This window comes from Sinohyriopsis cumingii, chromosome 1 (genome assembly GCF_028554795.1).
Source record: "Sinohyriopsis cumingii isolate HCF-2022 chromosome 1, ASM2855479v2, whole genome shotgun sequence".
In the NCBI taxonomy this organism is placed as follows: Eukaryota; Metazoa; Mollusca; class Bivalvia; order Unionida; family Unionidae; genus Sinohyriopsis; species Sinohyriopsis cumingii.
This window is the reverse complement of record NC_142961.1, coordinates 93,390,302-93,408,675: the sequence shown is the minus strand read 5'-3', so window position 1 is coordinate 93,408,675 and position 18,374 is coordinate 93,390,302. Positions and strand designations below refer to the sequence as shown.

Sequence of the window (18,374 nt, the reverse complement as noted above, 5' to 3'; positions counted from 1 at the left end):
GCCACAATAAGAAATGGGCATTTGTTTGGTTCTCCAAAGCTGTCCTTTAGCAGTGACTTCAATAGCACATGCACCCTTCATCAAAGAAAGCCAACTACAATTTTTCAATAACAGCAAAGAACGTTTCTTCAAAGGAAGTCAGTACCAAACTTAAATAAAAGTGATGGAATCTGATGGATTTTTGCATTTTCCAACGTGACTGGAACACATTAACTGTGCTGTGAAAGTTTCCTTTTTGTAGTGAAAAAGTTTATGCTTACGAACGCTACCAATGGCGGCTTAAAACGCAAACTAGCTTTTACCGACTTGGAATGTACTTTAAAGTAAATGTGCTTCATCATTCGTTACGTGATTGTGCTGTTTTTCCACTGAATTCAGACTAATATGACCTCTTACAAAATTAATGAATATTTTAAAGCTGTATGTGCATATTTTCGATGGAATCGCTTGTATTGTTGATTCAATGTATATGATGAGGTTCGCATGTGAGTACACGGTGTTGATACTCTATTCATGCTATACATTAGACATTTATATATAAACAGGATTCACGTATATGTACCAATTCATGGTTCTCTAAATAAAGTAAACTATTATATTATGTTCTCTCTGTTTTCACTACAGGTGTATTTCTCATTTAATATGCATCAATTTAAGATGGTAACTGTGCCGACAAAGCACGTATATTACTGCCCACATTTATTACCCACCCACCCCCACAATTTTTTTGGGGGTACATTTTTTTCAGCTAACTGACTTGGTTGCACATAACACGGTTCAGTATATAACGCGGTCGTGTTCTATGGCTCCCAACTACCATGTTATAGCAGGGTCAGACTATACTTCTTTTGAGCAGAATCAGTAAATGTTTAAGTATTATTTAATTATAGACCTTAATTGAGGTGAATATAAAGCTATATAAACTAATAAAGTTGATAATGACCAGTGGAAAGTATAATTGATTTGCTGGTTCGTAAAACCCATTAAGTCTCCTAAAGAAGGGTCGCTAACTGTCTTATTAGACAATTTATCGTAAAACTTTTAAATTTAACATACTTTAGATTAAGGAAATTCCATTCAGTTCTTATCACTTGGTTATGATATAACCTTCCTGTGTTGCTGTGTCATAAGAGATCAAACCAAACCAATGAACAATATGGTGTCACCAAAATATCATGTCAAGCAAAAGTGATTGTACAAGTGCAGTATGGTGAATTATTGGAAATTACATAACATCATGTCAGTGCAATATGATGAATTATGGCAAATTTCATGACAACATGATAGGACAGTATGATGAATTATGGCAATTTACATGACATCATGATGTGACAATGTGATGAATTTGGGCAAATTACATGTCATGATAGGACAGTATATTGAATTATGACAAATTACATGATGTCATGAATGGACAGTATAATGAATAATGGCACATTGCATGACATAAGATAATATGATGAATTATCATTAGTCACATACCATGATGTCAGTACAATGTGATGAATTATGGCAATTTACATGACATGACAGGACAATATGATGAATTTGGGCAAATTACATGTCATGACAGGACAGTATAATAATAATAATAATAATAATAATAATAATAATGAGGACTTTGTATAGCGCCTAATCTTTAGAAGCTCTAAGCGCTTTACAACATTAGACAGCACCTGTAAGATAAAAAACATATAATGATATGATTACAAAAACAAACACCATGAAATTAGAAAACATTAAAAAACATGCTGAGAATATTTAAGGTAGGAAGCATTTTTAGGTCTTTAAGTTTGTTCTTGCAGTTGAAATAAGTGAGTTTTGAGAGCACTCTTGAATGGGATCACTGTGTCTTTGTGTCTAAGTTCAGTGGGCAATTCATTCCACGTTGCTGGGCCCTGGTATGCAAAAGAACGCTGTCCATATGACTTTGTTTTCATAGTGGGAATAATGAGTATACGATTGTCAGAAGAGGAACGTAAGTATCTTGCTGGTGTGTACACATGGGTGAGGTCGGATAGGTATGTTGGACTAGAGTCCGACAGTGAAACGTAGCACAGAGAACAAATTTTGTGTTTGATTCTTGATCGAATGAATAACCAGTGTAGGGTACAGAGCAGCATGGAGGTGTGCTCTGATCGTGGTACTCTAAGTATGATCCGAGCAGCTGTGTTTTGAACTTTTTGAAGTTTCTGGAGCAGATATTGAGATGAACCAGACAGAATTGAGTTACAATAGTCCAGTCTTGAAAGTACTAATGAACACACAAGTGTTTTAGTGGCATCAACTGAAAGATATTTGCGAACTGAGCTGATGTGTCTCATCTCAAGAAAAGCAGCCTAGCATACGTTCATGACGTGGGTGCAATGTGAGAGTACTGTCCAGAGTAACACCTAGGTTTCGTACTGATTGTGTGAATTTAATGTTGGCATTGCTGATATTTATTGTTTGAGGTAAAAGATGTGAATGAGAAAATCTTTGTGTTGTGATCAGAATGGCCTCAGTTTTATCATCATTCATCTGCAGCTTGTTACATGTCATCCATGATTTCACATCAGAAATGCACCTCTCTACACCTTGGATGGTAGCATCAACTTCAGTTGGGTGGCTAGATTTGTATATTTGGGTGTCATCAGCGTACAATTGGTGAGACACTGGATGATGATCTATGACACTTGAGAGCGACTGAGTGTACAGAATGAAGAGAACAGGTCCAAGAACACAACCCTGTGGAACACCACATCATAGATCAACTGGGCTGGAGTGTATCCAATTTGCAGATACATTTTGTGTCCTGTTGACCAAGTAGGACTTGAACCAGAGTAAGGCTGTATCATCAATTCCAAATACATGCTGGAGATGGTGAAGTAATATATCATGGTCTATTGTGTCAAATGCTGCAGACAAATTAAGGAGGGTGAGGACTGTAATCTTTCCGCTATCCAACGCAGAGAGAATGTCATTAACTATTTTTAGAAGAGTAGTTTCAGTACTGTGGCAAGGGCGATATGCAGATTGTACATTTCTAAAAAGACTTTGAATTTAGATGAGATACAAGCTGGGATAGAACAACCTTTCTAAGATACTTTATATGAATGGGAAGTTAGAAACTGGGCGGATTGTTCATTAAATCGTTATGGTCTAGTGTTGGTTTCTTCAGCAGAGGCTTACAATGGCAGTTTTGAGAAATGATGGGAATTCCCCAGATGAGAGAGAGGTATTAATGGTGAAGGCAATACTGGATCTAAGCACTCAAGCAGCAGTGATGTTGGAATTGGATGAAGTTCACATGACTTTGGTGCACTCTTCATCACGATTGTACGTACGAAATCCATAGAGACAGGTTCAAATGCTGCTAATGGTTGTTGCTCAAATTCTGTATCCCAACTGTATGGTGACGACGAGTTAATTGAAATTGTGATGTCAAGCTTATCTCTAATGGTTTGTACTTTGTCACGGAAGAAATTTGCAAACATGTCCGGAAGGTCGACTGGAGAGAAGGTAGTTGGAAGTGGTGTAGATTTGTTCCTTGACATTAGCTTATTAGTAATCTCGAAGAGCTGTTTGCAGCTGAAACTTTCCATGATCTTAGTAGTGTAGTGGGCTGATTTTGCTGCATGGACTATATTTGTGACATTCTTCTTAGAGGCTTCATAGATTTGCTTATGAATAGTGAGTCTGGTGGAAAGCCAAAGCTTCTCAGCTTTACGGTAGTCTCTTTTTGCAGTGCAAAGCTGGTCCCTAACACTGCTATACCATGGAGAACACTTTTGAATTGATACTCTGCACTTGGTAGCTGGGGCTTGTTTGTCAAGCAATGAACGCAGGCAGTTACCAAGTTGTTCTGCGGTAGAAGGTAAGCAAGTTGTTAAGTTAGCTTGGATGTCGTGCATTAGTTTGGTTCTATTTATCATACGGAGGTTTCTCTTAGTAGCAGATAAATGTGGAGGGTTAGGGACTGATACGTCAAGATGGCATATAATGCAGAGGTGATCTGATGCAAGGTCATGGGATACCAGGGAGGACCATAGAATGTTGTCATCAGGTCTATGAAGAATCCAGTCTAAAATGTGACAGTGTTTATGGGTGGGTTGGTTAACTGACTGTTTCAGGTTGAAAACATTAATGGAATCTATGAGTTTTGATGTATTCGGGTTTCCGGGACTGTCAAAGTGAAAGTTGAAATCTCCAAGAATAACCAGGTTGCCACCTATCAAATTTCCATAGTCCAGGAGATTCAGAAACTGCTCCAAAAAGAGAGAGTCAGCCAGCTTGTTTTTTCTACTATGAGGAGGGCGGTATAGGCAGAAAAAATGAACTGACCTTTGCTCCAGTGTGAGTGTGGTTTGGACTAGATCAAACAATGTGTGGTTGAAATTGAATGTTGTGGTGTGGTTAAGATGTTTTATCATGGTGTTCTTTGTGATGACAGCAATTCCACCTCCTCAAGAATTACGGGGGAACGACTTGATGGAGTAACCAGTGGGTGTTAGATCCGCACACTTGGGCTCATCGCCTGATGTTTTTAGCCATGTTTCTGTCAGGAAAAATAGGTCAATATTCTGGTCGTTGATAAAATTAACTATTTCTGTGCGCTTTTCCGGTGGTCCTACTGACGGCATTGAATAATGCAATACGCAGAGGTATATCCTGGATAGTTGACACAAAGGTTGACGAATTAATGGGGATTTGAATTAGGTTATCTAAATTAACGGTTGATTTTGTTTTTAATTGTTGAGCCGAAATAAGGGAGATAACTGGAATTCTGTGTAATTATCCATATGTGACATAATGAATTATGGCAAATTACATGATGTCATGAATGGATAGTATAATGAATTATGACACATTACATGACATAAGATAATACGATGAATTATCATTAGTCACATGACATGATGTCAGTACAGTGTGATGAATTGTAGCAAATTACATGACATCATGATAGGACGCTATGATGAATTATCATAAATTACAACATTGTGTTGATGCAGGATTGATGAATTATTACAAATTACATGGCATTATGACATTGCAGAATGATAAATTATTTCAAATCACATGACATGTCAGCAGTTTGATGAATTGTCACAAATCTCATGTCATATGTCAGTATAGTGTGTTGAATTATTGCAACTACATAACAGTGCAAAATAATAAATTATTGCAAATCACTTTACAGATTGTCAGTGCAGTATGGCAAATTGTTGCAAATCACATGACAGGATAGAGCATTATGATGATTTATCATGAATCACATGACATAATTTAGTGCAGTATGATGAATTATTGATTCTGATGTGATAATGCAGTGTGAGCCATTATCACAAATCACATGACATGTCAGTCAGTTATCATGATTCAAATGACATCATGACAGTGAAGTATGGCATGACAGTGCATTGTGATCAGTTATTGCAAAATTATGTGTCAAGTCATTGAAATGTGATAAATCAGCATGAATTACATGACATGACAGTATAATATGATGAATAATTGGGAATTACATGACATCATGTTAGCCAATAAAAAACATGAATGCATGTAATAAAAGTTGTTGTAGAATTCATCTAACTCATACATGTATATAAATTTTTATAAATCCTGAAATTTCTTGACTAATGCAATTATTTTGGTTTTCAGGGGAGAATATTCAAGAGGAATGTGCTTATAACCCACTTCATTGTGACCCTTATTGTCACTATCATCATGGTCATCGTTTTAGCTGTGGCATAAGCAGGCAGCATGGATGATTGCTGACTTGAAGATGGTGCTCTTATGTTAGATTTTTGCAATGTGAAGCTGTGTAATTATCCATATATGACAAGTTAGTTTATAGCCATTATGAGATTAATCTGATATTGTGGAATAAACCTTAATAAGGGAAATGTGTGACTTTGCCATATATTTACATAACCTGTTATTTTGGGGGCAGCTGTAAAAATTAAGGTGCAAACAGATCTTTTAACACATTTAGTGTCTGTCATAAAAAAATTATTGTTTCATAATTATTGTTTCATAAAAGCATGGAGTTGTCCAGAAAAAGGCCGGTCATCTCCAATGCATGTGTGATAAATTGACAAATATATTCTGCTTATATAAATATAGATACATAATTTGAGTTGTGCAAAGCTAATGTTGCAGGTACTTGTCATACAGTTTATTCCTATGTATACATCTATTTTAATTGTGTAGTATAATAAGTTCCATGGAAATTAGAAGTTTTATAAAACATTATTTAAATCTTGTTTACATACTGTTATCACCCTAACATGCTTGTTAAAAAATAATTGACTTGCATATGTTTAAAGGTGGTGGATCACAAGATTTTTGTAAACCAACATTGCAAAATACAGTGGTGTACATGATAACAACTTAAATAGATGTGACCACACATTTACCTCGAGACACATCACTTGTTAATAAATTTAATGAGATAAAGCTGGTTAACTAATGAAAAACTGATGGATGGTGAACTGTTTGATAATCTTCATTTTTATATTTCCACTATATTGGCAGAGTATATTATAAGTCTTTCCATTAACTTTTCAATTTCTGCATTGTAACTTGAGTTCTTTAGCACATACCTCTGCCAGATTTTGTGGTTAACTTGCATTTGGGGTAGGAGCCATTTGATTTTCAAGTCAAAAGGTCAAATGTCAATGTCACTAGGACTGAAAGAAGGAAAATGGTTTCTAGTTGTTTCTACTTGACATACCTGGTCAAAATTTTTGGGCTAGTTTACACATGAGGAAAGAAAAGAAAACAAAACCTATTGATTTTGGGGTCAAAAGATCAAGGTTCAAGGTCAGTAGTTATAAGAAGCAAAATTATTTCCAATCAGCAACATTTGTTCTCCATCATAGGACCAAATATTGTGGACAGCTTGTACTTGGGGTATGGAAGAAGCCTATTGGTATGGTAGTGAAAAAGTTAAAGATCAAAGTCTCTCTTACTGAAGGAAGAAAAATTGTTTCAGAAACAAATTTCATTTCTTAGCCAAGTTTCTTCACCAACATTTGGAGATCTCTTGAACATTAGGTAAGAAAGACTATTGATTTTGTAGTCAAAAGGCCAAAAGTCAAGGTCACTGGCTGAAGCAAGAAAAATGGTTTCTGTAAAGCAGCTTCACAAACCAGGACTAAACTTTGTGGATGACTTGAATTTATCTTGGAGTAAGGTAGAATTCTATTGATTTGGGTCTAAAGGTCAAAGATAAGGGTCACCCTGACTGAAAGAAGAAAAAGGAATGAAGAATAACTTTAATTCTAAACCATATACGTTGTCCAAAGTTTGTGAAGGGCTTGCATCTAAGGTATGGAAGTGGTCTGTTGATTTTGAGGTCAAAGGTCGCAGTCATTGTGGCATAAAGAAAACGTGCTTTGCACAATGACTCTGTGGATGGCTTGCATCAAGGGTAGAAATGCAATGTATTGTTTCTGGGGTCCAGTGGTCATAGGTCACAGTTAGGGCAAGTATAAGAAAATAATCATTTCTGCACAGTATCTTTTGTTCAAGGCCACATATGTTAATTAAAAGCTTTTGTCACTGAGACCCATGCCTTACTAGTTCCTACATAGAGAATTATTAAAAAGGGCAGGCATAAATGAGCCATTCACATTACTCTTATTCATTATAATTTCTACCCTAAATATCATCAGGTTTTCATTTGAATCATTTTCAGTTTCTATAATCTAATGTTTCCATTACCAATATTTTGATTATTTGCAGTAAGTTCTGCTTCTACACAATAGCATGTACAGTCATGTACAAATTATCTTTGGAATAAAGGAGGATGTAAGTGTCCTAGCATTTTGTTTTGTTTGGATACTGACTTCTTATGATACAGTAATATGCAGTGTAATCAGTCTTAATAGATTCGGTGTATAAATAGTCAGTATAGACTGTCCCCAAGGAATTCTTTGTACACTTGGCATTAGAGGAGTAATCATCATAAAACTTGTTCATATAATGAACATGCTGTTAATGAAACAAAAGCATCAGCATGGAATAAAGTCTAAGAGGTAGAGATTGTTAAACTATATTTGTTATATCAAAATCAAATATTAAATTGTATCCTATCCTCTGTTAGACTTACTGCTATTATGTAAAGTGCTTACATAATATGCTTTTTATTAATTGTTATTGTACTTAGTGATAGACCATTCAGTTCATGTATATATATCAATAAAGATATATTTATTATTTTTGTATTTAATCCTGTAATTTACTTGCAGCATCAAGTTCTCTTATTTCTAAGTCATTTTATAACTTTAAACAGCAGCCGAATATGCCAATTAGCAGATCTTCTAATCTGAACTAAAGAATAATTAAGTAAAGAGAAAGGGATACATTTGATATCTGCCATATATGATTTTCACCACTGGGATAAGTGTAAGTTGGCATTTGAAAAAGTTAGTGTATTCTTATGTATAATGATATTTACTCTTTCGCTTCAGTAATATTTCTGAGTGGGAAAATCTGGAAACAAATTATTTTGATGTAAACGTTGAACTTTTGTACACTCAATATCAACATTTAGCAGGCATGAATTCCTGTGTGATAAGTGTTTATTATCAGTTGCCAGATATAATTGCATGTTTGTTAGATCCAGCTGCAGACGGTATAGGCTCAAATCTGGCCCAGTGCAGTTTGTTAGGAGTAAGCAGTAGAACAGAACAACTTGGTCACTGATGATGTCATTAGAGTGTCTTCTTGTCCAGTTAAATTATCAAAATGCCCCTTCCCCATTTTTCTGGAGATCATAGTAAACTGTTGTTAAGATAAAATGGCATAATTAAAGTCAGACCTGTCTGTAAAGGACACTCAAGAAACCACAATAATTTGTCCTGTATATGGAGATGTAAAATGGTACTTCAAGACAAAGAACCCATATATACCTTTAATGAGCAGGTGTCTTTACTATGAAGCATCCATTAAGGTAGGTTGCACAATAGTATTGTTAACATGTGCTGCCAGAAGAGAGGAAAACTGTTCCAAAACAGAAGAGAAGCTGTCTGCAAGGATGTATATTGATGTATGTATAACTACAGAACAAAGGATTTATCAGCACTACAATGCAAAGATGTGTGTTGATACATGTGCAATGACAGATCTAAGGATTTATCAGCACTACAGTGCGAAGATGCATGTTGATACATGTGCAATGACACATTTAAGGATTTATCAGCACTACAGTGCAAAGATGTGTGTTGATACATGTGCAATGACACATTTAAGGATTTATCAGCACTACAATGCAAAGATGTGTGTTGATACATGTGCAATGACACATCTAAGGAATTATCAGGATATGGAGCTGCACAGAAGGCTTGGAAAGGCAAACGCCATCATGGCTCGATTAACGAAGAGGGTGTGGGAAAACAGCGCGCTGACAGAGCACACCAAGGTCCGAGTCTACCAAGCCTGTGTTCTCAGCACCCTTCTATATGGAAGTGAGACCTGGAGTACCTACATGAGGCAAGAACGCCAGCTCAACTCCTTCCATATACGGTGCCTAAAACGCATCCTGAAAATCAGCTGGCAAGACCTTGTTCCACACAGCGAGATCCTGCAGCATGCAAGTACCCCCAGCATGTACTCTCTGTTGAGCAAACACCGCCTTCGATGGCTGGGACACGTCCGATGCATGGAGGATGGAAGGCTGCCAAAGGATATCCTATATGGACAGCTGGCCACTGGCATGAGAAGAGTCGGCCGCCCCTCACTCTGTTCCAAGGATGTATGCAAGAGGGACATGAAGGCATGCAACATTTCACCCGATGGCTGGGAAGAGCTGGCCGAGGACTGAGGCACCTGGAGACTGACGGTAAACAATGGCATATCAGTCGCTGATGCGAGGAGAGGCCAGTTGGCAGCGGAGAAACATAAGAGAAAGAAGAACGCGGCAGCAACCACAGTAACACAGACTTCCCAGTATAACTGCATCAATTACAATAGGGACTGTCACTCACGTATAGGCCTGCACAGTCACAGCAGACGATGCCAACAGGGACAGACAACACCCCAAGGGCGCTATTCGCATGGTCTTTTGAGACTGAGTCGCCAATGATGATGATGACAGTGCAAAGATGTGTGTTGATACATGTGCAATGACACATCTAAGGATTTATCAGCACTACAATGCAAAGATGTGTGTTGATAAATGTGCAACAACATCTAAGGATGCATCAGCACTACAGTGCAAAGATGCATGTGATGTGCAACAACAGATCTCAGGATGTATCAGCACTTCAATGCAAAGATGCTTTATGTGCAGTGACATCTAAGGATGCATGAGCACTACAATGCAAAGATGCATGTGATGTGCAACAACAGATCTAAGGATTTATCAGCACTTCAGTGCAAAGATGCTTGTTGATGTGCAATGACATCTAAGGATGCATCAGCACCACAATGCAAAGATGCATGTGATGTGCAACAACAGATCTCAGGATGTATCAGCACTACAATACAAAGATGCTTTATGTGCAATGACAGATCTAAGGATGTATCAGCACTACAATGTAAAGATGCATGTTGATGTGCAACAACAGATCTAAGGATATGTATCAGCACCACAATGCAAAGATGTATTTGTACATGTACAATGACAGATCTAAGGATGCATCAGCACTTCAGTGCTGTCTGCAAAGCTCTGCATTAATACATTTGTAATGACAGATCTAAGGATATATCAGCACTTTAATATAGTACAACAGTTGATGCTTATCTGGTCTGCAACATCAGGCTAGTCTGACTGAGCTTACCTCTTAACATGAAAATTTCTTGTCATATTTAGCAATGTAAGTTTTCTTTAATTGCAGTTGGGAATCTGAATATCAAAGTGTTTGTCTTGATGCTTTTGTGCAAATACCTGTATTCATTGTCTTTTTTGCTAATATTTTATTAATGTATGATCAAGTTTGCCTTGTGATAGATCTGAACATAAATATCCTATTAGTGTATTGACCCCATTTCTATGTTTATTCACTGATAGTGAAGGGAAAATGTGTACCTTAGATTTCATGATGCAGAAGTCATACATGTGTATGTAAGCTTTCTGCACATACTATGACAGAAATATGTGCATTGGAATGAATGCTGCATTTATAGACATATATTCGTGAATAGAAATTTCTGTGTTGTTTTTATAGCACACTATATGTACTTACTGAATCAATATATAAATCAAGCCCATTTGTAATAATTTAATATTTAATATGTAATATGTGTCAAACCTTGTTTAATTAAGGCCATGCTCAACAAAGTTGAGGAGCATATATAAACCATGTCTGTCAGTATGTCCGTCTTTCAATAATTTGGTGTTTGCAGGATGGCTTAACTGGAATTTTCTTTGGGATTTAACAATTTGGCAAGTAGAATTATATGTATGAAACCTTGAAAGTCTTTAATTTCCATCATTCTGTTTTATAATTTAGAGGCATTATGGCCTCTAATTACCTGATTTCAAACTTTTCAGATCTGTTTTGTAACTTTACCATGGATTGTCTGATTTCAACTAGATATGGCATGCAGCTTTTTATTGACGAGACCTTGAAGAAATTCAGGTTCTAGCATTTCATTACATCATTACTATGGATTATGCCACATGAATGCCCATCTGCCTGACTATGGTTTCTGTAGCATAATTTACAAAAGATTGTTAGATTTCAGCCAAATCCTGTATCCAGCTCTATACTGATGAGACCTTTAACAAGTTCGATTTACAGCATTCTGTATAAGTTACAGGAGTTAAGGCCCTTGATGGCCAGTCCTACTGTCTTAGGTTTCCACAGTGGTATGTTGCTCATGTACCTTGGATTTCAACCAAATTTATCATACACTTTTATAAAGACCTTAAACAAATTTGATTTTGAGCATTTCACTTCATCATTTGGAGGAGTTATGGACCTTAATTTCCATTCTCTTAACTTTGGTTTCTCAAGAGTTTCTATTTTAAAAGCCTTGCAAAGGAAATTGAATTGAGCAGGGGCACTTTGTAATGTACCCATAACTAATACTTCTAGTTAAATTGCCAGATTTTCTGTTTGAAAAATGGGGGAAAAGTACTTTTTGTTTCAAGTATCAAATTTAATTGCTTTTATTACATTACATTTACAAGGGATATAAATGGTTCTAAAATGTGCAATTTCAAACTTTTAAGCAAACTTACGCATATACACACAGGATTTCTCTGGAGGAAATATGAAAAGACTATTTAATTTTGTTTTCTTTCATTTATCAGTCAAAAGATTCCTACAAAACTGTACACAGTAGGTCTTGAAGTATAATCAGAAACTGTTATTTCCAAAAAAGATTAATACATTTTATTTTTCTTTCTTTCCTTTTCTCCTTTCTATTTTCTGTAAATAGTTCATGAAATTCTCTACTGATGGAACCCTGGAGTTTACCAGAAGCAAAATCACACCCGATACATTAAGATTGATAAAATACAATTTTTGTTCAGAGATAGTGCAAGTGATCAAAATTTGTATCTCTCATTTGGAATGTGCTGTATTTTTTATATCAACCATTAATAACCTTGATTGCATTAAGAGGATCAAATTTCTTTGTGAAGTGCAAGCAAGCTGATATCGGTGATGGTTTGTTGTTGACATTTGAATCGCATAATTAAGAGTAGAAACCCTCATTTAAGTGATCCCTTCATCTCCATAAATGCACTTTAGGAATATATACAGTGCTACAAACACATATTTTCCATGTATGGAGCATGTAAATGGTGTATGTCACGTCTACAGATGCTTCTCTCATCAATGAAATCATAGTATTATATTTTTCTAAATTGTTTTGCATCTAGATTTGAAATGGTTCTTGTGCAGGAAATTACCTCAGAGGGATATTACCTAATGTGTGGATTCATACATATAGCATATTTGGAAATCAATTGTCCCACGAGGATAGCTGTTAGTAATTAAGTATCCTATAGATACAGGTTTTGCTTCTGTAATGTTTAGAATTATGTTTCGGAGACATTCAGCTAACCTTTAGTGGAAATGTTTTGTTCCATGTAGTCATGATTTTTATATAGGTCTTTATTGTCAATATATTTGTATCAAACAGAGATAACAATCACTAAAAAAAAACAAAAGCATGTTTTTTCTTATTTTGGTGTGAAATTGTTCCTGCAATATCAGGGGAGATCATCTTACTGTGCTGTCTGGTAAATCAGGGTAGTTAACTGCCTTTGAAGAAAGTCCTTATGTGGAGAGGGATCCATGATAGCTAAGTGATAAGAGTGCTGGACTCGTAATATATAAACCTCTAATGGCTGCTTCGTCTGGAAGGGTGTTTAGCTCCCATTTCCTCAGCATGATATGTGTACAGCCAATATTGTATTAAAAGTGCAGTTATAACCAACCAACCAAATGACCTTTTTAGGAGTAGCAAATGAACATTTCTTGGATTATGAAAATAAATCTTGGACTTCCACAGTTAGGCTCACAGCTATAAATTTGTCCTTGAAAGAGAACTGTAGCTCGTACACAAGATCATAATGCATTTACAAAATAATTTGGATTGAAAATGTAAGGAGCAGGAAAGAAAAAATGTGTAGATTCAGTACAACAAAAATGTGGAGAGATTCGGTACATTGAAGAATGTGTAACCTTAATTTCTGTACAGATATTGTTTTATAACACCTGCTTTTCTTTGAAGGGAGGTTGCAGATCTTTAGATTTTGTATATCTTGTAAATTTGTAGATAATTTACAGCACACAACGAAACGTTTTTATTCCTAATTGAAATGTGTTTTTGTTGATTTATATTTTCGACTTTAGATGAAAACAGACTGTATTTCAGAAGAATTAACAATTAATGGAGATATTCAGATTATCAATTATTGTTAATTTTAACAAGATGCCTAGTATGAACAATAGTAGGAGTAAAATATATTTAATTCAGAATTTATTACAAATATAGCACATGATTTTTCATATTTTACATGGGTATGTTTTTAGTATGAGCAGTATCAAATGACACCTCTGTCAAAAAATAAACTGCTGAAAGCTCTGGGGACAGACTTTTTAACTTTCTATATCTGACTACAAAATAAAAGATCCGGTCATAACTGCACCAGTAAATTGAACATTTTGTACATGTCCCTCTCCCTATGCCTTGGAAAATTTCAGGGGCAGAGTACAGCTCGGTCAAATGGGTTATCATGTAAAAAGTTTTATTGTTTGCAAATAATTTAAAATGTGATTTGCTTGTGTGCTTATGCTATGTTTTGTACTTATATCAACATCTATGAATTAATTCTTTCTGCAATACACCTGTTTATAATTGAATGTATTCCTTGCACTGTATTTAATCAAATAAAACCCATGCTTTTGTGCTATATGTCCTGGTATTACTTTACTTTGGGAAATGATTTTGTACAATACTGTATATACTATGAGTCCAACTGCAACCTGCACAGACCCAGATCTGCCATCACATAATGTGCTGGCAGATCTGGGTCTGTGCAGTTTGTTATGAGTGATTATTAGAACAAACAGCATAGACCCTGATCTGCAGGTGTCTTATGTGATGGCAGATCAGGATCTTTGTTGTTTTCAGATTTTGTCCTATGTATGTTGGAGGCACAGGCTCTTGTTACTGTTGATATGAAATAAGAGGCACACATTGTATGCCTGTAGTAGAAGATGACTTTGCACTTAACAATGAACTATTAGTTTTCCATTTTTGCACCTAACAGTGAATTATTACTCATTGATTTTAAAGTTAGCCCTAAGTTTCATGACAGCTCTGAATGTTTCTGCTGAAGAGTCATTGATATAACACATGCCTTCAAGAAACTTCTTGAATTTGTTTTCTAATTATTTCTTTACCCATTCACCACAAAAGGGGGTATGGGAATTGATGATCATTTACCTTGTGAAACTCTGAAGTCTCAGTGGGGTAGAGAAATAGAAAATTCAGCATGTTTAGTAAATTCACCTTGGCTCATTGGTATAGTTAGCTGCTCAGATGTGGAAAAAAGTAAGGAATAATGTCTTCCTAGTGCAGATGTGATGAGAAATGGCTAAAGAACATTGGAGTGCTTCCAAGAATAACATTTTGGAAGCCACACCTAAACAAAATTGAGAATTTCTCATTGTGAAACGAGTTTTTTAGGTTTGGGCAATTTTTAACTTAAAAGCTTAAAGATGCCAATGTCTTAACCCTCATCACTCTTAGTTTTTGTTACAGTTTATTTTCAGATGTTTCTTTGTAACAGATGAAAAAGTTAATATTACAAGTCATGTTAGTTATGTAAATTAGTTCAGGGTTTGTAGAGAAGTTTAAATCATAGAAGAGTGGCAGAAGTTGCTGTTATGTTCTTTGTATAAGAAGAAGCTTTTCTTCAAACACGTTCTTAATATGAAACAAATAAATCTTTTCATGCACCTAGCATGATATAAATTTAGGCTGCATTATAACTATTTTGTTTGTTACTGGTGTTATTGGAATAACAATGCCATGTGATCACATGGCACCATTAGTTATTGTTATATAGGATACAAATTTGTGTAGCTTATTTATCAAGCTGACAAAAGTAAACAAACCAGAATTCTAAATATGATTTAAAACTATTCCATTTTCAGTTTTAAGAAAACTTGAACTAAATGTCATAAAAACATAATTTGATTCATTAAAAGTAAAGTAATTGAAAAAGTCATGTAGTATTTACACATGCAAATCTAAGACCATGTGTCGAATCAAAGTACAAAATGTTTGATCAGTCATTATCAATGTCACTATCCAAACTCCTAATCAAATAAAATGTTCATATTCTGGTAAGAATATCTGTCACTATAAAAATGGGTAGCTGTATGCTCTTGTCAGTTTTTTTTACAATCCACTTATGTTGGAGAATCCAGATTTTTAGAGGGTCCATGCTAGGGGGTGATTCAGGAGAAATAGTAACTTTAAAATTCGTCATTAAAAAGCTCTCTGCATTGATTTCACATTTCCATATTACCCCCACCCTGTTTTTTTCTTCAGTACAATGCATTATTAGCCAAAATAAAATATTACTTTTTTGTGCCTTGTCCCTTCACAAAGGAAGGTGCAAAATGGAAAATGATGGTTTTTGTGCTGTGGTCAGTTACTATTGTTGATTATAATTGACAGAAATTGCATTGCTAATCAATGAAATTCCTGCCAAAAATTCACACATGATCCTTTGAAAAACAAATTAAATATTTAATTTTTTAACCCCATTGTGAATCAGATTAGGACTTATTAGACATTCCATCACTAATAAAATCAAGCAGTTTATCCAGTTTCAGCTTTTAGACATGAAAAGTGGCCTTATGTTATGGAAGCTGTAGCTGATTTTTGACTTGGCTATAAAGTTGTAACCATATATATGTGTTTTAATCTTTGTTTTTCCATTTCTAGTAAACTTAACTCTATTGAAATCTTTTTATGATAAAGTGGTAAACATCACAACACAGGTTTCACATGGTCTTGTGATCTTAGTTTTACTGAATAGCAGTTTATCCCATGATAAACCATACTAGACTTAGATGGTCAGTCTTCTTCATACATATAATAGCATAAACTTAATGGCATTTGGGTTATTAAATTTCTAAACCAGTCTGAGCGATTTGGCACATTTATAGGTTGAAAACAATCTTGACAATATTTGAAGTTGTAATGTCTAGGTCAGTTGAGGCATATTTGAAGGAAAATACAAATTATCTTTAAGATTTTAAGAGATAAGGTAATATGAATAGATACGTATCATTTGAGTGACACATTTATTGTCAAAGATGTTATATTATGAAACAATGTTGATAGAGCTCACTCCAGTCAACAGTTTGAATACATTATTATAATATGGGTCTTAATCATATATAAAGTTTGTGTGATGATTGAGACATGTTGGGCCTTTATTAATTTTGTTAATTCAGGTAACATGTCTGTCACAGCTCATGAACTTACACAGAATTTAGAGAAATTAAATCAATTATATCATCTGAAGCTTGTAACTAGAGATATCAGGGCCAAATTCACCCATGTCACCAATGACATTACATTTACATGATGAACAAACTGACATAGTTCTACAAACAAAAAGAAAAACAAACACCAGAAATGCAACAAGAATTTATTGTTTGGAAAAGGAGACGCTTAAAGATTGTTAAGAATGTCAGTGTACCTGGTGAATTACCAACCATACTAAGCATGCTAATCACATTGATACAGAGTCCCGATGATAGAGATGTTAATTTAGTGAAACAAATTTCATTAGTAATGAATTTTATAGGCAGAGAAAAAAAGAATTTTTTAAGTTGGAATATTTGGTTTAATGATGGTGCTTCTCATTATGGAAATTATCACAAGTGCCAGTAGTTGACAGTCTGTGCAACGCAAGAAGGTGGGATTTGTGCCAGAATTGAGGTTGTAGGCATTACCTATGATGTAAATATTCATTATATATTTTGGTAGCTTACGGTGAATATTGTCTTGAGTATGTATGCATAATTAACATTGCTTATTTGTAACATGTCTTCCTTTTTTATATTAGCAAAGATATTACAACATATTTTATTGCATGCTTTTTTGCAGGCCTGTTTTATTGCTTTTGTTCTATTTTTTTTAACAGTTTTGACTTTTCTTATTATACCTTTACTATATGAAGTGTACAGTAGCATCATATATTCTCAATTTGTAACATAAAACCAAATGAAATTCAGCAGAAGTAACTTTGCATCCAGTTATTGACTGTTCATAGTCATAAAGCGAGTGGAGAAAACAAGGGATACATTTCATTTCCTTTTTCATTGAGTTAATGCAGTAAGATCTGCTTTCATAATGTTTGTGCTACTGAATGAATCTTTATTAGGCCTTATTTTCAATGTCCTGTTTAAAAAAGCAAAGAGTGACCTATTAGTGTTCATATTTAGAAGTAATTATTTCTTTTAAGTACTAATGTGTAAAATGACCTTTCAAATGCTACTGTCTTTGGGTCAGCAACTGTTGAAACAAAAAGTAAAAAGCTTGAAATATTACTGGTCTATCGTGAAAGTTGCTGGTTTCGGTTGTGGGGCAGATGGCAGTTTTGAATGCTGCTAAGTATAAATAAATTATTTTGGTAATGATTTCATTTAACCAATGCATGTTTTTACTTTAAGGCACATCACTGTTTTGGGGTTTTTCACCTCTAATGCAACTGAACAGGATTTGTTTCCTGTGAGAAACATTTGCACCTTCATTTTAATGAAATTTGTCAAACAATTACTTTCAATTAAAAATGCAGAAATATTATTTGAACACAAAATTTAATTGATTCTTTTTTGAGATTTTGGCTATCTTTTTATTTTCTAAATGAAAGACTAGAATGACTGTGAAGTAACTTCAAA

General features: G+C 34.9%; 1 protein-coding gene across 4 annotated transcripts in view; it reads left to right on the top strand.

Moving 5' to 3' along the window:
- Positions 1–14,361, top strand: part of LOC149807359 (ferric reductase 1-like) — a 144,592-nt gene extending 130,231 nt beyond the window's left edge. For all 4 annotated transcript variants that reach the window (XM_089965857.1, XM_089965847.1, XM_089965864.1 and 1 more), the window contains exon 16: positions 5,644–14,361. In XM_089965857.1, coding sequence (XP_089821983.1) covers positions 5,644–5,736 — 93 coding nt within the window. In that variant the 3' untranslated portion in view covers positions 5,737–14,361. The remainder of the gene's footprint in view (positions 1–5,643) is intronic.
- Positions 14,362–18,374: the final 4,013 nt, after the last annotated feature.